This window comes from Humulus lupulus, chromosome 5, assembly GCF_963169125.1.
Source record: "Humulus lupulus chromosome 5, drHumLupu1.1, whole genome shotgun sequence".
Lineage (NCBI taxonomy): Eukaryota > Viridiplantae > Streptophyta > Magnoliopsida > Rosales > Cannabaceae > Humulus > Humulus lupulus.
In genome coordinates, this window is record NC_084797.1 from 225360441 (window position 1) to 225383119 (window position 22679).

Below are 22679 nucleotides of genomic sequence, written 5' to 3' on the forward strand. Positions count from 1 at the left end.
TCGATTCGATATAACCCTATATTTAGTTGTAATTATGATTCTAATCATTTTATTTCTTATTAAGCAAAATTTTAAAGAAATTAATTTTAAAAAGAAAGAAAATTTGATTTAAATATTAGAATCATGATATGCTCACGAGGGGATTAATGATTAATACATTCTTCTTTTTTAGTACTTCTAGTTCATCTTATTTGATAAGTAGTTAAATGCCGTTAATACAAGTTGTTTAATATGCATGAATTTCACAAGTGTCTTTTTATTAAAAAGTGATATTTTATAGATTACGAGGAACGATTTAAAATTTAGGAGCCAAAGAAAACCTCAAGTGCTCAAAGTGAGATTACAATCATAATTGGAAGGGTTAATTGAGATAAAAATAGGATTAACCCCACCAAAAAAAAAGTGTAATATTTGAGTAGAGAAGAATGCCAAAGGCCTCTTCTTTTCTACTCTCTTTTACACTCCCTTCCCTCTATTATTGGTACATGAATTTTACTATTTTTTATGATATTTGAATAATGTTAATTAAGCATTAACACAGTAAGACATATATGTATGTATATATATATATATATATATATTAAAATAATTCTTTTTATCTTCTCATTTGAGTATGGAATACTAAAAATTTGAAACATGAGTTAAAAATCTCCATTCATTTCATTTCAAGTCGTTCAATTCAGTGTGACCTAACTTTGTCATATTAAGAGAATAATAAATCAACAATGGAGGGCAAACAATAACCCCTTTTCTCTTTTGGAATGCCCTACAATATCAGGGAGGGAGGATTCAACGATTTAAAACACATTTAACTTCAAAATTGTAAGCCCCCCAAAACAAAAAAGCAACATTGACTCTCATACATGATCAATATTACAAATTTATATATATATTGAATATATTCTGTTGAGAACCAATTCAATTCAAAGATTTGCAAAATGCACGCACTCACTTTTAGACTAGTCTTACATCAAGAAAGAGAACTACAATGTACAGTGTTCATATCATAATCAGTCATTTCAATGTGTAATCAATCTAGAAAGCAGCTTGTTCATCAAGGAATTTACAATAATCTTCATCTCTAGATTTTTGTTTGTATGGATTACTAATGCAAAATGCATCTTTGAGACCCCTAAAAAAAATAATAACTGTTACTAGAAATGGGCGAAGAGAAAAAATGGATATATATATATACCAATACAAAATATTAGAAGTTATATATGAAGAATCGTACTCCAAGTGATGAAGAAAAGGAACGAACATATTTGATGATCTCAAAATACTAACACCATATGGTAAGTTAATCCCAACTGTTCCGACTTCTTCTGAACGCCTTCTTATCGGAAAGAACCTTCTTGCTTTTAAGACGTTTTTGTTCGCCAATAGCAGCCCTACAACAACAACGACAACAAAGAAATGACATGAAAAAACCAAATTAGGCACCCCTCATTATGTGTACAATAACACAGTAAAAAAAGTAGAAGACATTATAGACTGGCAGGTAAAAACATTGCAAAGGGAGCTTACATCTTTGCAATTTTCTTCTTCTGCTCTTCGGAAGGAGGAGGAGGAACATAAGCAGCAGCATCAATGATTGCCTATTTAAGAAGAATTGTTTTCATTGACATCGTGACCTTATAACTTGACATAGAAGATAAGAAAGACTAATCCGTTCATTAGTACCTGAAGTTTCTCCAAAGCATCTTCAATGTTACCCCTGAAGAAGAATGGTGGAATCAATCCATAGGCTTTGGCAACTCATAAGCAACATGGATAATTAAAGGAGAAGAGGAAAGAAGTTAACTTCTGTGTTCTAGTCCTTGTTGAAGATATCACAAGCTCCCCATCCTTGTTTATTCGATTCTTTTCCTGCCCATAACAATGAAAATGACAAGTCAATTGTAGAAAGACAGAAAAAGAAATGTCCCCATACAAAGCACAAAGAAATGAAAACTAATGAGCAGTGAAAAACCATTTGCAGAATCCTCTCCCTGATCCTTTGACTTAGCCAATGTGCATCTTTAACATTGAAGCGCATGTCCACCTTCGTATTTACTGTAAGTGAAAAGGAACAAACAAAAGCAACTAGAATTGGGCATCTAAATGAAATGGGAAACAAACATAATAAATACTGATCAAAATAGTCGTTAAACAAACCTTTATTAACATTCTGACCCCCAGGGCCACCACTTCTAGCAAAACTCACTGTTACATGGTCTGAAGAAGAAAAGAAAGAAAGAAAAAACAGAGGGGCAATTAAATATAGTACTTTTGATATGTAGCAGATAGAAAATAGAACTAGATTACAAAGATAAGGAGCTATTAGATTGAAAATCTAGATAGGCATTTATCAAATAATAATAAAAAAAAGTATAGCTATCTAGAAATATAAGTATAATTTTAATAAATACTACTCAAAGGCTCGTTTGGTGAGTTATATATAGAATAACATTGAATTGGATTAAGAAAAATAAAAACAAGAAAAAGGGAGTGAAATGAACTTTAATAAACAAAACAATTATGAGGAAAAAAAGATACAAAATTGTAAACTTTTGTACATATATATGAGACTAGGTAGGATATCCTAAGTTTTACAATGAGAATAAATTATCCCATTTAGGCGACTTGATTAGTTTCTTTAACATACTCTGAAAAAAAATAGACAATGAAAATTATCCTATTCTCCTATTCTATTCTTTCTTCTAAACATGATCAGATAACAATATTTGATTTTCCAGTCTGGCTGGCCTCACCTAATAACAACCAACCACAGCAAAATGATTAGAAGTCTGCAACACATAAATGAGTATCTACACACATACACATTTAGTGTGTTCTGTACCAGGGAGAAGTAGGAAGAGAGGATCATTGGATAGATATGGGGCATACCGATTGTTTGATTAGAAGTCTGTTATTTTAGCCTAACCCAACAATATTTGGGGATCAGGAAGTTAAGAAAACTGCTGCGTAGGTACCTTCATTCCTCCAACAATATTTGGGGATCAAGAAGTTATAACAATTGCTATGTAAGTGAAAGATTTTGGTCTTCTCTACTTCCTTCCATACCAAACAAAACAAGGACAAAGTGCTCTCCTTTCTCTCCCTACTATTTATTTCAAAATACCTCTCATTTTCTTCCCCAAACCTAGCCTTAAACTAGATTTCTCACCAGTCAATTAGTTATCAAGAGACCAATGACCTCTAAAGAAACTTCTTCCTTCATCTTAATCTTCCAAGGGGGTACTGTGTTCCATTGATTGTGTTATGTTTTTCTTGAATCTACGCTACTGAATTGAAAAAAAAAAGATAATACTTAATAAATTTCCCACAACAGACATGGTGAATGAAATCAACTAGTTATGTATCAAGCTCATCAAAATATGAACTTCGACATCTTAAATTTTCCATACCGAGAGTGATATTAGGGGTAGGACCGTCGTCAGCCTCGAGAGCCCGCTCCTCAGCCTCGTGCAAGAGCTGCTGCACATGCGACAATCGAGACGAAACCTTCCCGCCACCTTCGGAACCCGAAGCCGCGCACCGGACTTGGGCCAGGTTGATCCCTCGCTGCAGAGCTGAGCGGCGCGGCATCGCATTGATAGTGGTGGTGGCCTTACTGGAGTCGGAGACCAGCAAGGAAAGAGAAATCGATGGTTGGAGAAGTCTATTGAGAATGACATTGGTAGTGGTTCTGACAACCGCCATTTTTTCAGCTCTGAAAACCCTAAGAGAAGGGATTGGTGTCTCCTTCTTCGATTAATTTGAGATGTAATTTTCAAAGTTTTGGGATTTTATATTGCAAATTTAGTGGACAGCGTTTTGCCATACATGCTCATCACAAATGTTAGGAATTTGATCCAATTATTTTTACTTTTCTTATCTAATTAAAATAATTTAATTCGTTACTATTTTTATTTTAAAATTTTAAAAAATAAATATATATATATTAAAAAAATCATATGAAATCACCACACCATAGTTTCAATTTAACCCTTCATTTTCATCATTTTCATTTGTTGTAAATATTTGTAAATTATATATAATATTCCTGGAGTTGCTAGACACTATTATCTTTCTATAAATATGCTAAAGAATGTATCGACAAAAATCAAATATACAGTCTAAAATTCTTCTACTAGTTGACAATGTTTTTTTTTTTTTTGAGAATTTTATTGTAAAATAAAATTCAACATAACATATTCTGTAAATGCATTTTATTATAATATGTAATGTTTTTTTGAAAAAAAAAGCATATGAAATTATTTTATATTAATTTAAAAATAACTAAATTATTCATATAAAAAAAAATAAGACTTATTGTTAGCGTTGAAATGGTGCTTTGCCGACACAGGTAGAGAGAGTACAATTATGGGAAGAATATTTTGGTCAAAATTGACCTTTGGAGCATATTTTCCAATAATTAGTAAACTTGTAAGGAAGAAATGTTAAAAGTATACGAGTTTTAGAAAGAAAAAAAATAAAGCAATATTAAAACAAATACTCAAAAAGGCTCTAGTTTTCCACTTCTTTTACTATTTTGTAACATTATGTATGATAACATCGTCTGAGTAAGTATGAACTCAATCTCGAAGTTTAGCCATATTTTGATGCTTACAATATTCACTAAGGTGCATAGCAAAACGAATATGGGAGACCCCAAAGCCACTTCTGTTTCTACCTAAAATTCAATCTCTTGCCCTCCCACGAGGGTGGGAGCTCCTATTTTTAACATCATCTGCCACCTTCATCGTACCAGGATGCTGCTGCGGACGAGAGGATCCAACCCTGTCTCTCAAATCCGGCATCACTCTACCCGAATGCTGCGAGGGTTCTGAAGATGGAAGCGCCCAACCTCTGCGGCCGTCTTGATCGCTGCTGCTAGCTCCTGAAACATATTATTGCAAAGAGATGGATTAGAATTCATCATCTTCTTCTCAAAATGAAGCACAATTTCAGATAACACTTCGGTTTGTTGCAGACAAAACATAAAAGAAAGTACTAACTAACCTGTGTTTTCAATTCCATAACCATCAAAATTACCAGTCCAGCCAGGTAGATGTTTCTGAGCCTTTCCCTTCCAAGCTTCTTCAAAACCAGAGATCTCATCTATTATTCCCGAAGAAAACAATTTTATAGTTAGTCACCATTCGTGTTGTAACATAGCTAAGAGCCTCAAAAAACAATGCATTGTATGTATCAACAATTAATACCTTCATTGAGATTGTGCAAGGTTTGCATTGTATCAACCTTACCATCTGTATTAAGCTTTCTAGCAACAGAATGACCCTGTAAATGTGAAAGAATGTAAGTTAAGGAATCAATGAATTAGGAAAATCAAGCAAGAATGGCAGCAGCACCAACAATAAAAAAATCACTATTTTATAAGGATATACCTTATCATGGAGGGCCCTAGATATTTTGTGGGTTGCTTGCCTACTAACAGTATCGGCTTCTTTGCTTTCTGCAATTGTCAACTGTTCATACATTGAATTGAAAACAAGTAAGAGACAAGCAACAAATAAAAATACTGATAATATCATAACAATTCAGAAATACATACCCCATCACTTCCGGTCCTCATTGCCTTAGATTTAGTATAATAAGCTCCATTAGCTCCACCGTAAGTGACAGAAGAGCTCTGAAAGGTGAAACTATGAGTTTGGGGCTGCATCTGCGTGGGATTGAACCCATTGTGAGCTTGCATCTGTGAGCGATTGAACCCATTGTGAGCTTGCATCTGTGAGTGATTGAACCCGTTGTGGTCATTTCGGTGCTGCAAATGCCTCCTCTTATTCTCTGCAACACAAAGGTAAGAAAAATAATCCAGCTTATTCGTTTCAACTCAATAATTAGAGTAAGCCAAAGACACTCGGCTGAAAACACTTGTTTACCTTCAACTTGATCATCTGGATCCTCAACATATGGTCCATTGCCCGACTTAAGGAGCTTTCTAGGATTTTCATACTTCTCACTACCAGCATTGTCCTCCTCATCATCATCAGACGTAATTTCCTCAATGATTGGCCCCCTTGATCTTTTAGGCTCCGGAGCTTGTTGCTCAATAAACCCAAACGGAGGCATTTCAGGAAAAGGATTTCCGATGGGATTAAAGAAATTTGACTCAAGCATGCCTCCTCCAAATGGGCGATTGAAGAAAGGGTCATCAAAGGGATTCCTTCCTCCGAAAACACTAGAGAATAAACTTCCATGGCCCCCAATACCTCCAAAACCACCAAAACCAGGAAATGGCTGATCAAAGTCAAATAGTGAATTCCTCATTCCACCACCCCCTTGGCCTCGACCTTGACCACGGCCACCACGTCCTTGCATTTTCAAAAAACTACTACAAATCCTGAAAGAAAAAATAAAAGCAAGCAATTCGACTAGCTGAGCTTTAAGACTTGGATCAAAAATCAGCTCATTGTCCATGAATACACCACACCAATTATCAAGCGACAATAACATCTAATAACATACAAACCCAATTCACCATTAACGGAATGGCAAAACATAAAGACAGAAGAAAACTATTTGTGCTTATAAAAAATTCAGAAACATATAAACTCCATTAAGTGCTATAAAAACACAAATTTTGAAAAGCATCCCAAATAGGACATTTGCCCTAATTAACCATCAGAATACAAATAAGATTAAAAAAAACGGTGAAATTGATCGCAAATCAAAGCTAAAATTCCAAAAACAAACTGCAACCTAATATAATCATTGTAATAGAAGAAAATTCCAAATAAAAACTACATATCAAAATGATCGAATCTGAAAAAACGCCATGGAAACCATAAACACATAAATCTATACAAATTATTTAAAAATTGTTTCAATTAGCGATCAAGGAAGAACTGAAAGACCACAATAAATCGAGAACCAGAAAGAGAGATTACCTGAAAGAACCTGATGGAAGGGAGAAAAACCTAGAGTGAAACGAAGAATTGGATACGAATTTTGGTGGAAAAGAAATAAAAATCTCTTTTTATTTTGATTTTTTAAACCAAATAATTAAAAAGAAAAAGAAAAAGGAGAAGGCCTAAACCGAACCGACTATGAAATTTAGCAAATAGAAAAACAAAGAGAAGTGTCTAGAAAGAAAAGAAACTAATACGCATCTCAATTTGAAATAATAATAATGAGTATATTATTAAAAACATGATAATGACACGTGTCAAGTTAATTTATCACTTTTTTTAATGATTAATTTTTGTTTTTTTACCATCTAAGATAAGAATCTAAAAAAAAATAGCAAAACATTCTCTATGTATTAATTTTTAAATATCTTCCTCTATTCTCTTTTCACTCATAATTAATTGTAGATTTTACTTGCCCTTCTTTTTAATAAGAAAACATAAATTATGTATATACTTTTTATAATAAATTTTTAACTTTTTTTTTAATAAATAATTCAATGTTATTAACTTTTAAAAATAAAGACTTCAAATTGATAACTGAATAAAATAGAAGATAGAATGCTCAAAATGGTATAAACTCTTACACAAAATATATATCTTCTATATTTATATAAAAAATGTGTGGATAACAAAAATTATTAGTTTTAACAGTTTGTCTTATTAACTTTAACAAAATATTTTAAATATTTAGCGGAATATACTTTTAAAACTAATTAAAAATAAATAATTCAAATAAATTCAAATATTATAGTATAAATTCAAATGTTATAAAATATTATTATAATAATATATAATCAACACTAGATATTTAATAATTATATTAATATAAATTTAAATGTTATATAATATTATTATGATAATAATGTATAATCTTAATTTTTTACTTATCATATTAATATGAATTCAAATATTATAAAATATTATTATGGTAATAATATTTAATACTTATATTAATATAAATTTAAATATTATAAAATGTTATTGTAATAATAATACATAATTTTAATTTTTATTAAAAAAATTATCATTTATATTTAAAAATATTATCATATTATATATATTTTAAAATTTATAAACAATATTTTGGTTTTATTTTTCTCTTAATATATTTATGTCATTCTTTTATATATAACATTATTTATTTATTTGAAATTTATATGACAATTATACAAATTTAATAAAAATAATTAATAAATTCTATAAATAAAATTAAGGAAACGTGCATTGCACGTTGCTTGTATCTAGTATTATATATATATATATAATTTACTTTTTATAAAGATTAACATTTTGAATACATACATGGTCTAAAGGTTAATTTTTAAAAATAAAATGTCAAAACAAGTAATCGGTTGAAATAAAGTATTCAAATAATTGATCTATCTATTCTTATTTTTAACATTTTGACAAAACACAAGGTCTAAAAAATAATTTTTATAAATAAAGGATAATCAACCAAAATAACTATTACAAAAGATTATGTGAAGCGTGATTACATTTTCTAGTTAATTGTAGATTTTGAAGGTTTTTTTTTTTTGCAAAAATCTTCAATTTGCTCTTGTTTTTAGTATTTAGATCTTTAATTTTTGTATATTTCTATTTAGATCTTAATTTTTGTATATTTCTATGTAGATCTTTATTTTTATTAAACATATACACTTAAGATAATTTATGAATAAATATAATTTAAAGAAATTATACAATGCACATCTTATTTTTTGGTGTATCAGTATAGCCTTCCTGTATTTAGTTCCTAGAAGATTTTTTATGCAATTTTTTAGTATGATCGTGTGTATTGTAGTTATTTAGAGCATCCTGCAAATTTTCATAATATTTTAAATAATTTACAGTGCCGAAAAATAGGGTTGAAATAGTTTATTGCATCCGTGACTGTTTTATTTTATGAGCGTGAAAAGTAGCATGTTTGAGCTCTGTTTTCAGCACGATAAATTATTCAGAATTTCCTAAAAATTTACATGATATTCTAAATAACTATAATGTATATGGTCATAAGAAAAACAATTTTGCAAAAAATCATCCAAGTAGCGAAAAATGGAAAAGAATGCACCGGTACAACCAAAAGTGGAGGGTGCATTGGAGAAGAACCCTATAATTTATTGGCGAATTCTCCTCTACTTCTCCTAAAAAGTGGAGTATCAATATACCCCTCATATTTTGGCACTTATATAGTTATAATTTCAATTTTTTTTTATATATTATTATGTATATTGTAGTAATAATAGACATTCACCAAACATTCAGAAATGAAAACTATTTTTTGCAACTGACTGCCATTTTCAAGCACATCTTCATTACAATATTTAAAGTCTCAGTAAGTAGAAACATCTTTGTAGTCAGAACAGCTACTATATACATTCTCAATGTGCATAGATGTGCCAAGAAAAACCAAAAGCTTCAAGCAGTAATAATAAAGAGTGGAAGTATAAATAGTCAAAAACAACTTACCATATTCCATTACATCAGTTGATTAGTAACTTGGCTTAAAAAATACACATTATATAATGTATATCCAAATGACATGACAATGGTGCCAAAGCAATTACTATAGCTTATATTATTCTCTGCACATATAAAAATTAGTCATAAGGAAGAACAGAAAGAATGATGGAATGGAAAAGTCGGTTCTGGTCAAATAAATAACAAATATATAAAATAGTTATCTAAATACTAGATTAGTGGTGGTGAAGAATTTCTCGAAAACTGACGAGTGACTACTATAACTATAATGTACACAGTTTATAAAAGAAAAAAAAAATAGAATTATAATTATTCAGATGTCAAAATTACGAGGGATGTATCAATATTCCCCTTTTTAGGGATGTACCGAAGAAATCTCTATTTTATTTTATGTATTTATAGTAGCATAAAAATTATTTATTATACTGAAACATCATACTGAGCTTCCACCAAAGAATCTACCTTCCCTCTTTCCTCATCAATTACAGGTGTTCAGTTGAGTGGAACACTACCAGAGTCCGAAATAACAACAACAAAATAGCTTCACAATAACATCACCAGCTACATAACCAAACCAACCAAAAGACACTTAGTAAAGTTGTAAAAACTTCTCTCATTTTGCAGAGTTACACTCACGTGTTATAAATAAGGACACTAAGAACAAAAATGAAGCCTTAACACCCTAATTTCAATAAGCAATCAAACTAGAAAAAAATATTGATATCAATTCAACATGTGATCATATAAATTGGAATAATTTTTTAAACTTTACTCAAAAGGGTATACTAAGTTCATTTTTATCTATTCTTTTATTTTCATTTTAGGCAAAACCCAATTCATAGAAAAGCATGAACAACAAACTTTAACTTTATAATTTATATACCTAAATTACCATTCAAAAGCTTAACCTAACATAGTCAAAGGAAACTTCTAAACCCAAAAAGCTAAGAAATTTCAGCTAAATTTTGCAAATTGATTAAAAAAAAAAAAGGGTTTGTTACTAGAGCATGGAAGAGGAGCAAGGCAGGTATAACAACAAGAAAATTGAAGCCATCGAGAAAGAGAGTGGGACCATAATTTGTTAAAACGATGACGTAATAGATCATACTAACGATTCCAAGAACGAAAAGGATCGTGACAGATCCGAGCGCTCGCAGCGCGCAGTAGAACTTGAAGACGTTTCATGCCATTGATATCTACTTCGAATAAGAAAAAATAGAGTCGAAACCTGAAATCAGGAAAATGCAATAATGGGTTTTGGGTCCTTTTAATTCAATTTTGGACTAATTATTATTTTATTTAGTTGGGTTTATACCATGTTGTTGTTGGGTATATGTGTTTCTAGTTCCACTATCTATACTTCATTCTAATGGATTTCCTATTTTAAGGGATTTTTCATAAATATGGGTTTTATACCATTATTGTGCAAATTGATGCGAATTATACTTTTCCTAAGTTGTATGAGAAAATTTGAAAGAAAACACACACACACACACACACAATTTATGGGAAACATTATTGCTAACTAACTAAATATGGCAATTGAATTTTAAACCAAAACACACCAGCAAAACAAGAGTACTATCGAAATTAACATTCCGATCATCTTCTGAAAATCCAGTCGCACAAAGCTTCTCAAAAAAATCGTTTTCGCAGCAACCACTTCTAGCTCCGAGAACATCTTCAAGCTCCGATCAAGAACAACAACTTCACATTCACAAACCGATCTCCCCTCCGACAAGAGAATTCATGAAACTCCAATACTGTAGCAAGTGATTTCATGATCCTCATCTCCATAAATCAAACCACTTCCAGCAAATTGGCGAACCTCCGATCACCTATGCTGAATTTCCTACAACTCCAGTGACCTAAATCCCCATAAATCGATCAAGAAACAAGGTCTGCAAATCTTGTTCTCTCTCAATCGTATTCCGTTGTCCTTTTCTTCTCTCTCAGTAATACTTTTTTCCTAAATCTTGTTGATGAAACTATTGTGTTTACTATATAATTATTCTCTTGATTATCGTGAAAATGATAATGATGATGTTGTTGTTGTGTATTCTGAAACAAGTTTGTTATGAGATTAGAAATTGTAAAACTTATTAAAAGCTACTGATATATGTGGATTGATTGACCAAATAGACAAAATAAGAAACTATGTAAATTTTAGAAATTTTAGTTTGTCTTGTCAATAAAAATACTTTGATATTGAAAATTTTCAAAAATAAGAACGATATTAGAATGTGATGTTTAACTGCTAAAAAATTTAGTAACAACAAGGTAACCAGTTACCTTATAAACAATGAATATATTAAAGGAATCTTTCTCTAGTGAATATGATTACACATAAAGGTAAGTAATTACCTTGTCGACTTACACCCTACAAATTCTTTAATTATTGTCAAAATTTTACAGATATGGATAACACTACTTCTTTGGTTCAATTTGGAGGCAAATGGAATGAAAACAATGAGCACCAAGGGTACACAATGACTGGAATATTAATTCCACCAAATTTTTCTCTTGATAACTTCGTAAATTTGATTAAAAAAAAGATATAAAGGAAACAAAGGCAAGTATTGAAGTTTCTTATCAAGTAACCAAAGGAACACCACCAATGAAGTTGGAAACAGACAACTCAGTGTTGTTCTACATAGAAATAAAGAAAAAAGTTGCTGCAATGATAACAGACTTACCACTGTGAGTGACTGTAGTTCAAGAATCATACAATGAAAACAACCTTCTTCTACTAGCAAATCAACTAGCTAGAGCAGAAGAAATGAAGGTGGGGCACTATTAATTCAAGCCAACCAAGCTTCCATCAATGAGAAATATACTTGAAGAAGGAATAGCAAGCACAACCAATGAGGGCATCATTCTAACATAGATACCTCATCTTGCTGAAGAAGTACCAGATTTCATAATTGAAGACGACACAAAAAGGAAAAAAGAAGTTGGAGAAAATCCAAATAGTAATAACGGATCACGGGTCAACACAATAGAGCAATGACAAGTTTACAAGGACAAGAACACAATCAAATAAGCTTTTAGCTACTATTCCATGTTGCATAACTTCTAGTTCAAAACAAAAATATCAGAACCGAGAGAGTACCTAGTTACCTGTGCAGATGACACATGCAGTTGGTTTGTGAGAGCATCTAAGTATAGAGACCAAGATTTATTTAAGGTACAAAAATGCATTTCAAAACACACTTGCTCTATTGAACTTGTTATAAAGGACCATAGGCAAGCAAAAAGCATAGTAATTGGTGAATTAAAAAAGAACATATGCAAATCAATCAAAAGAAATTACAATTCGAATGAAATTATGAATGACATGAATGATAACTTCGCAGTAACCATGGGATACACAAAAGCATGGAGATCAAGAGAGAAAGCTTTGCAACTAGTAAGAGGGAACCCTGATGATTCATATCAAAAGCTCCCAATGTATCTTCACATGTTGAAGCATACAATTCCAGGAACAATCACACACGTACTCACATACAAAAAAGATAAATTCAAATACATATACATACCTTTCTCTAACTCAATCAAGGGTTGGCAGTACTTGAGACCTATAATTGTTGTTGATGGAACTTTCTTGAAAAAATGCACATGGCAGTACCTTATTTTTAACATCAACATTAGATTCAAACCACAACTCTAACGTCCCAAATTCCCTAAATGGCATAGTGCCTTGATTAGGGGGTCAAGAGGGCAATAACTGGTTTACTGTATTATTATGTGTAAATATGCATAATTATGTGAGTTATTATTATATGACTGTATTTGCATGCATGTGGGCCCATTTCTTATTAGAAGAGAAATTTAGTAATTTTGGCCCGTTGAGGGCATATTTGTATATTTATGTGTTTATGGATTGAGACGACATTATTATGTGGATATATTTGGGTTACCTGGCACGAGACGATCCTATGGAGCAAGTTAGCGGGAAAGTCACAACGGGACCTAATACCCGACTCGGGGTGGGTCAAGGGGTATTTTGGATATCTAGTACATTACCGGGTTATCGGGTAACGGAAATAAATATTCGAGGATATATTTGGAGTTAGTGAGATTCGGAGGGAATTTTGGGGATTTTGACCATTTCACCCTCGGAGACGTTTTTGGGTACCCCGAGCCTCGGGATTTACTTAAGGTTACTTGAACCTTAGGTAAACCACACAAAATACAAAACACTCAACAAACACTTAAACTCTCATCAGCTCTCTTTCTCTCCCAACCGACTCTCCCTCTCTCTCAACTTTTGGTGTGGATTTCTTGAGGAAACTAAGGGAATTGAAGGCTTGGATCTAGGGTTGGATTGTTTGCAACTAGGAAATCATTAAAAACATCTGAGGTAAGCTCTAGTCCTTATTTTAGTTGAATTTTTTCATGATTTTCTAGAGCTTTTGAAGTGTTCTTGAGCTTGTGGCTCAAGGTGTTGATTTTGTGTTTTGGTAGGATTTTGGGTGAACTTAAGGTTGGGTTTTGTTGTTGGGAATATGTTGATTCTATTCTGGGGATTGAATTATGGTTCTAGGAATTATTTAGGGTGGTTTTGGTAGGATTTGGCTGAGGAGAAAGGTGGGAAATCTAGGTTTTTAGGGCACGTTACAGTTCTTTTCTTAGGACGCTGCGACCTGTGTGAACCCAAGGCTCAGGAGGGGTTTCTGTTTTGGAGGCGCATCGCGACTCTCAGGGGCAAGTTGTGGCCCGTGTCTTGAATTCCAGACAGGGGGCCTTTTATTCTGGGAGGCGTGTCGCGACCCTTAGGGTAACAAGAACTCAAACCTAAGGGCTCGGGATCGATTCTACTACCCGGTTTAGTAAAACTCGAGGTCTCGGAGGCTAGGACTCGATCTGGAAGCCTTTATTTACTCGATATTGATGAATAACATTTATTTGGTTATACCAGGGTACCACTAGGGCTCGGGAAAGGATCATGCTGGAGGGTCATTCTTATTATTACGCTGTCACTACTACAAAAATGGTCATTTGTGTCACTTCCCAGCTGCCACAATTGATTTTTTGCATCATTTTTAAAAGTGACGCGGAATCCCATGATGCAAACTTGCTTGGTATTTGCGTCAGTGCCCAACTGTCACAAACGTGGCATTTGTGGCAGTTCTCCACTGACGCAAATGCTTAGCGTTTGTGTCGGTGCAAAACTGCCACAAATGCCACGTTTGTGACAGTTGGGCACTGACGCAAATGATATATTAAAAAAAATTAAAAAATTAAAAAACACCAAAAAACAAAGATGTCGAGCCCAACCCCACGCGCGACCCCAGCCCTCGTGCACACTCAGCCACAGTGACCCCAGCCCATGCGCGCACCCAACCCCACATCCCTAGCCCCCGCGCACATCCAACCAGGACTACCCCAGCGCCCAGCCCCACATCCCTAGCCCCCACGCCCACCCAGCCACGGCGACCCCAGCCCTCGCGCGTACCCAGCCCCTGTGCGCACCCATCCTCGCGACCCTAGCCTCACAACCCCCGACCCCAACCCCTCGCGACTCCCGCTGCCACCCCCACCTGACAACCCGAGCCTAGCCAGTAACGTCTCAAATTACCTAATAAGGCTCAGGGCCTTGATTGAGGGGCGGGGATGACAATTTATGAAAATTATGTGCTTATGTGGTATATTTGTGTGTAGTTATGTGATTACGTGAGTTATATTATAATATGACTAGATATGCATGTTTAGGTGTATTAAATATGCACGTGGGCCTGTTTCTTATTAGAAGGGCAATTTTCGTAATTTGGCCCGTTATGGGCATAATTGTATATATGTGCATGTATGTGATATATGTGAGAGACCACATTATTATGTGGGTTTATTTGGATTACTCAGCACGAGACGATCCTAGGGAGCATGTGTTACATTTTTTTATAATATAATGTAATATTACATTATTTTATAATATAATGTTTTAGATTAAATAAATGTGACAAAGAGTGTCACATATTGTAACATATAATAGAGAGTTACAATATTTAGATATATGTGAATATCCAAATATGTAACATATTTGGTGTTACAAATTCAGTTACAAATTTGTAACTTCCAAATATTGCCCATTATTGTGTGGATTTGTTGTTACACAATATTGAGATGAATTTCCTAAAGTCATATGTGAAATGATTGTTAAAGATATGATTTTAACCCCAATAATATGTTTTGGGGGTTACAAAATCAATTGGGAGTGGTTTGGAACTGTTTGGAAAAATAACACATTTTTGTGCGCTAAAATTGGTCAGTGGCCGCGGCCAGGTGTGTTAGTGGTCGTGGCCTGGGGAACAAAGACCAGTGCCTGCGACCACTAATACTCCTAGTCGCGGCCACAGAGGCAGACTGGCCAAAAAAAAAAATTTTAGTTTTTTTAATATTTTTTGAACGGCTTCAAAAACACAAATAACTCCCAAATCTCATTTTTAATTCCATAAACATCCAATTAATCATTGGTAACAGCCATGGGGGTTGGTAGAATTTGAAATTCAAAGGGTGTCTCTAAACTCTATAAATAGGAGTCGATTGCTCACTTGTTTGACACAACTTTTCTATCCATTAGAGCACTTGGCTAGAAAACACCTAGAGGCTTGATTATTCCGGAAAACAATTTCCAAAAATCTATGAGAGATCCCTTAGTGCTTGAGTTAGGGGGAAATAAGCTTTTTAACAAAGGTTTCAAACCTTGTTCAAGTTGGTGATCCCCAACACTCTTCACTTTGGTAGTGTGAGTGAGAGTTGTTTGTTCTTTGTTTCTTGTTCTTTTCTTTTATTCTATTTCTTTTCATCTTCATATTCCTCTTGTCTCATTTACTTGTATTTCTTGTTTAAGAGTTGTAATCTCTCATTTCTTTTGTTACAAACATTTTACTTTATTTGTATCTTGTTGTTCAGAGTTGTATTCCTCCATTCTCTTCTTCTAATTCTTCTATTGTTTATTTGTATTTTCAGTCATAGAGTGGTAACACTATTTAATCAATATTATTTAGTTGTATTATTTTGTCTAGAGTTGTAATATTTCTTACCAATTTCCATTGAAATAACATATATTTTCCTAACATTCAAAAGCTTACCCCTTGTTTGTTTCAATGGAAGGTGAGACTATCAAGATTAAGAATTAAGACCTAGTGAGGTTGGATAGGTTTGATGGGTCCAATTTCACTAGATGGCAAGACAAGGTGAGATTTCTCTTGACCACTCTCAAGATCACCTACATTCTAGAGTCCACCCTAGAACCTCTCCCAACGCCATCCGACGAGGACACTCCCGAGGAGGTGGAGAAAAGAAGGAAGAGGGAGGAGGACATTCTCCTTTGTAGAGGTCATATCCTCAGCGCTCTTTCTGATAGGCTCTATGACCTCTACACTGAGATCGAATCGACAAAGGAAATATGGGATGCACTTGAGACAAAATTCAAGGCGAAAGAGGAAGGTACCAAAAAGTTTTTGATATCTCAATATATTGATTTCAAGTTTTTTGGTGCTAAACATATTCTTCCTCAAATACATGAATTGCAAATAATTGTTAACAAATTGAAAGTTTTGAAGCTTGAGCTTCCCAAGGCCTTTCAAGTTGGTGCTATAGTGGCTAAATTACTACCAAATTGAAGGAGCTATAGGAAAAGAATCCTTCATAAAAATGAGGATTATTCTTTGGAGGAAATCCAAAAGCATATTTGAATCGAAGAGGAGTCGATATGTAAACTTGCGGAGAGGTCTAATGGAGAGACTTCCAAATCAAATGCGGTGTCACAACCAAAACATACCAAAAACAAAGGGAAAGGCAAGAAAGGTAATGAGACATCCTTGGGTCCAAGAACCAACCCAAACAAGTTTAAGGGCGAGAAATGTCCTTGCTTTGTGTGTGGGAAAAATGGTCACTATGCTAGAGAATGTAGGCATAGAAAAGACCAACAAGGACCTAAGGTAAATGCAACTCAAGAAGAGAATATAGTTGATACCCTTAGTGAGGTGAATTCGGTCCAAGGGAAGGTGAAAGGGTGGTGGTATGATACATGTGCCACCGTCAAGACCTTTGAAGAGTCAAATGGCAACCATGAATTCAAATGGGCAATGAAGGCAAATTCAAGGTACTTGGCAAATGTACCATTGAAGTCTTTTTCACCTCCGGCAAGAAAGTAACATTAGTGAATGTACTTTATTTTCCCGAAATGAGTAGAAACTTGGTAAGTGGTGATTTGCTTGGCAAGCCCGGCATTAAAGCCGTTTTTGAGTCCGGTAAACTTATTCTTACCAAACCCAATGTATTTTTGGGAAAGGGGTACTCTTATGAGGGTATGGTTAAGTTGTGCACCAATGATGTAACTTTCAATGTTATTAATAAAAATGCTAATTCCGCCTATATTGTTTAGTATGATTCTTTATTTTTGTGGCATCTTAGACTATCTCATATAGGTTTTACAACCATGAAAAAAGTAGTAAAATGTGGTATGATTGCATGCAATATTAAAAACTATGGTAAATATGAAACATGTGTTAAGGCAAAAATGATTAAGAAACTATTTTCTAGTGTAGAAAGATCATCTGATTTACTAGATTTAATCAATAGTGATCTTTGTGAATTAAATGGTGTTTTAACTAGAGGTGGTAAAATGTATTTTCTTACTTTTATAGATGATTTTAGTAGATATACATATGTGTTTCTTTTAAAGCATAAAGATGCAACTTTTGATGCTTTTAAAGTACATAAATTAGAAGTTGAAAATCAACTCAATAAAAAGATAAAGGTGCTAAGAAGTGATAGAGGAGGAGAGTACTTCTCTAATGAATTCAATACATTTTGTGAAGAAAATTGTATAATTCATGAATGCACCACACCTTACCTACCACAACACAATGGTGTTGCCGAAAGGAAAAATAGGACTTATCTAGAGATGATAAATTCTATGTTGGTGTTTTCTAAGTTGAACTTCAACTTATGGGGTGAAGCGTTGCTAACCGCTTGTCACATTCTTAATTGAATACCGATGAAGAAAAATGAGATATCTCCATATGAGTTGTGGAAAGGAAGAAAACCTAACATAGGATACTTCAAGTGTGGGGGTGTCTTGCATATTGTAAGAAAAATGAACCTAATAGAACAAAATTAGGTTCAAGAGCCACAAAGTGTGCTTTTTTTTGTTATGCCAACAATAGTAAAGCTTATAGGCTATTAGACTTAGAGTCTAATGTTGTGATTGAATCTAGAGAAATTGAATTCTTTGAGAACATGTTATGTGACAATAATTCTCAAGCTTCAATATCTCTAAAGGAGAATTTATTATATGAGAACAATTCTCAAGCTTCTACATCCAAAAATGATTCTTAAGAGGAGAATTCTCAAAGGAATGTAAAGCAACTCATTGAACTTAGAAGAAGTCAAAGGCTTAGAAAGGAGAAAAGTCTAGTATTGGATGAGGTAGAGTCTCAACGATTTTCTTTCTACATGGTAGAAGGAAATAGAGAGGAAGTCATTAGGAAAATTCTTATTCTACTTCTTGTTGAGGATGATCCTAAGACTTATAGAGAAGCTATGCAATCAAGAGAAAGTGCATTTTGGAAAGAAGCCATCAATGATGAGATGGACTCCATTCTTTCCAACAACACTTGGGAATTGGTAGACCTCCTATCGAGGTCTAAGCCAATTGGGTGTAAGTGGGTATTTAGGAGAAAACACCACACTGACAGCACTATCCAAACCTTTAAAGCTAGATTAGTAGCTAAAGGGTTTAGGCAAAAAGAGGGTATCAATTATTTCGATACCTATGCGCATGTTGCAAGAACAACTTCTATAAGAATTTTGTTCGCTTTGACTTCTATACATAACTTGTATGTTCATCAAATGGATGTCAAAACGACATTCCTTAATGGTGACCTCACTAAGGAGGTCTATATGGAAAAACCTGAAGGGTTTGTGCTACCAAGATATAAGCATAAAGTATGTAGACTTGTAAAATCCTTATATGGATTGAAACAAGCTCTTAAGCAATGGCATGAGAAATCTGATCAAGCCATCATGTCTAATAGGTTTAGGCACAACAATGGATGCAAGTGTTTGTATTCCAAAACTTGTAAGGGATATGTGATCATTGTTTGCTTATATGTGGATGACATGCTTATTCTAAGTGATAGCATGAAAGGGATAGAAGATACGAAGAGGTTTCTATCATCAACCTTCAAGATGAAAGATCTTGGAGAAGTTGACACCATACTTGGTATCAAAGTGAAGAAACATAGCGGGGGTTTTGCGTTGGGGCAAGCCCACTATGTTGAGAAAGTATTGAACAAATTTAACCATCTCAATGTTAAAGACTTCAATACTCCATTTGATCATAGTGTAAAACTAGAGAAGAATGAAGGAAGAGCAGTGGCTTAATTGGAGTACGCTAGTGCTATAGTGAGTCTTATGTACGCTGCCCAGTGTACTAGACCTAATATAACATTTGCGGTAAGTAAACTTAGTAGGTTTACAAGTAATCCAAGTGTGAATCACTAGAAGGTTATTGGGAGAGTCCTAGGTTATCTCAATAAAACCAAATGACTAAGCCCTCACTACTCCAAATTTCCTTCAATCTTAGAAGGATATACAGATGCAAGCTGGATATCCAATCTTGGGGACAATTTGTCCACAACTGGTTGGGTATTTACACTTGGCGGGGATGCAATTTCCTGGGGTTCCAAGAAACAAACCTGTATATCTCATTCCACTATGGAAGCAGAGTTTATAGATCTAGCTACTACTGGCAAAGAGGCCGAATGGTTAACGGGTCTATTGATAGAGATACCCCTAATAAAAGAGAATGTATCCACTATATCGATACATTGTGATAGCCAAGCAACATTGGCTAGAGCATACAACGGAGTGTATAATGGGAAGTCTAGACATATTTGTCAAAGACATGGATATGTAAGAGAATTGATTCAAAGATGAGTCATCTCAATATCCTATGTGAGAACAAGTGAAAACCTGGCAGATCCTTTCACTAAGCCACTAACGAGAGATTTAGTGGCTACATCATCTCGAGGGATGGGACTTAAACTCCCTAAAGAGATTCACGATTGATGGTAACCTATCTTAACACTAGTTATTGAACTAGTGTTAGGTTCAATAGGCAACAACAAGTCAGTCAAGTGAATATTAGTTGTACTCAAAACAAGTCCCATCTAAGATGTTGAGTACTTGTGAGTTACCAAGTTGAGGGTTAAAACCGAGAGGTTTTTTTTAATAGAATTCAGTCTTGTGAAGACAAGTATTTTTGGTAACTAAATACTATAAGAGTTATACCCATATGGACCTAGGGGTGGTGCCACCTCTCATGAGAATTGGGAGTATTCTCAAGAACGTCCATGAATGGAAAGTGCACATGGCCATTAACGGTGGAAAGTGAGACATAGAGGTCTCAAGTGAACATGGAAAATGTGTGTGTGTGTGTTATCACCGATTTGTTATCATGGAAAGATGGTTCAATGCCAGTGCAATCAAAATTTCAACAAATTTTGTGATAATGACACTATAGTAAAGTTCAGGTTGAAAAACACTTTATTTTATGCACCAATGCAGTGACTCTTATAAGAGATAGTTATTATTTAATCAAGTGGGGGAAATTATTTTTAAATAGAATGTTGATTGATTAAATAAGTGTTACAATAGATAGCTATTTAATCTAGTGGGGGAATGTTATATTATTTTATAATATAATGTTTTAGAATAAATAAATGTGACAAAGAGTGTCTTATATTGTAACATATAATAAAGAGTTACAATATCAAGCTATTTCCTTAATAAGCACACTTAATCCTGAAAAACACAATAAACACCTGCATAATATCGCACAAAACCAAATAAAAGACTAAAATTACACAACTAAGACTCGATAAAACCTAAACAAACCAAATTGACAACCATAAAATAGCCTCAAAAATCATGTAAACCATATGCATATAATTCTAAAGAAAAGTAATGTGCCACTTCCAATATTAATCCAGAATTTCAACCAAAATACTTCACCCATTCAGTGTAATCCATGAGTACTCATGCTCATTGTTGCAATATTTTACTGCGCAAGTATACTCAATCGAATAAACAAGTAATAGTAGTGGAAATATAGTATCGTTCCGTCAGGGAATTGATCCAATAATTACCAATAGCAAACTTTTATTTCTATTTGACTAATGAAACTTTAATGACAATTAAAAACGAACAATAAACTAGAAAAACAAAATTTAATATAAGCGAAATATTAGAGCATTCTAATTTCATCAACCTTTAATTCTATTCAAACAATAATACTACTAGTATGTTTCTTTGATCTATGATTATAGCAAGTTTACTATTGACAATTCTATTCTTTCTCAAGATATAAAATATTCAGTTTACGTGCGAATTCTCTACATGTCTGTGATAAATTCTACACATAAACCGCATTAAGAACAAAAACCTAATTGCTACACAAACCAATTTGATACTTTCGTTCTAAATTGAAATCTATGTCTATTGCCTAAAGCTATTCCAATTCTCACTTTTCAGATATTGAATGAAAACCAATAATCATGCAAAAGATGGCCAATCAATTACAAGCATTAAACATAAGAACAATAGATAAACATAAATTCAAAGAATCATAGAAATTGCATTAAAGATGAATAGAATATCCAGTGACTACATTAAAATACTCTAAATAAGAATTTAGTTCATAATATTAAACCTCATCACATAATCTAAAATTCAAAAGCATAAAGAAAATAAATAAAAATGGATTCTTCTCTGTTTCCTTTCTCCTGCCGTCAGAACGCTTATGTCCTCCTTCTTCCAATCTTCTTTTTATTCTTTTTCCAAAAAACCAAAACCTACGAATTTCCAAACATACCCTTGTGCCGATATATCGCCTACAATACTGCGATATATCGCCTGACGAATGTACTCGATAAAAACGCAATTTCTGATGTCGTTTCTGCTAAGCCAAAAATTGAAATTCCTCAAGTGGCGATACATCGCCCAAGACAGGCGATATATCGCCTGCACCACATCTCCAAATCTTAACCAATTTCGACTACTAAAACAGATATTTATCCAAATTCTCATACTAATCAGAATTATAGCGACACACTGCACAAGTTCACCAAATAGATTAAATAGAAACTTTCTCTTGAGAAAAACAACCAAATCAATCTGAAAAAGTTATAAATAAGCGTATATTTTGTACGCTTATCACACCCCCAAACTTGACTGGTTGCTTGTCCTCAAGCAAACAAAAGAAAGAACAAA

At 33.6% G+C, this 22679-nt stretch overlaps 2 protein-coding genes across 3 annotated transcripts; both read right to left on the bottom strand.

Annotated features, from left to right (window-relative positions):
* Window positions 1-917: 917 nt before the first annotated feature.
* Window positions 918-4012, bottom strand: LOC133778261 (uncharacterized). Its single transcript, XM_062218133.1, has 7 exons — window positions 3411-4012; window positions 2158-2217; window positions 1973-2055; window positions 1805-1869; window positions 1684-1717; window positions 1528-1598; window positions 918-1391 (listed from the first exon to the last, which is right to left on the bottom strand). The coding sequence occupies exons 1-7, from the start codon at window positions 3703-3705 to the stop codon at window positions 1301-1303; spliced, it is 699 nt and encodes a 232-aa protein (XP_062074117.1). The 5' UTR covers window positions 3706-4012; the 3' UTR covers window positions 918-1300.
* Window positions 4013-4498: 486 nt separating this feature from the next.
* Window positions 4499-7111, bottom strand: LOC133778260 (uncharacterized). Of its 2 annotated transcripts, none has more exons than XM_062218130.1 (7): window positions 6900-7111; window positions 5892-6352; window positions 5561-5796; window positions 5394-5474; window positions 5211-5286; window positions 5008-5106; window positions 4499-4885 (listed from the first exon to the last, which is right to left on the bottom strand). In XM_062218130.1, exons 2-7 carry the CDS (start codon window positions 6328-6330, stop codon window positions 4686-4688), a joined length of 1131 nt encoding a protein of 376 aa, XP_062074114.1. In that variant the 5' UTR covers window positions 6331-6352; window positions 6900-7111; the 3' UTR covers window positions 4499-4685. The 2 variants fall into 2 exon arrangements, with proteins under 2 accessions (XP_062074114.1, XP_062074116.1); XM_062218132.1 differs by having other exon boundaries at window positions 6910-7083.
* Window positions 7112-22679: the final 15568 nt, after the last annotated feature.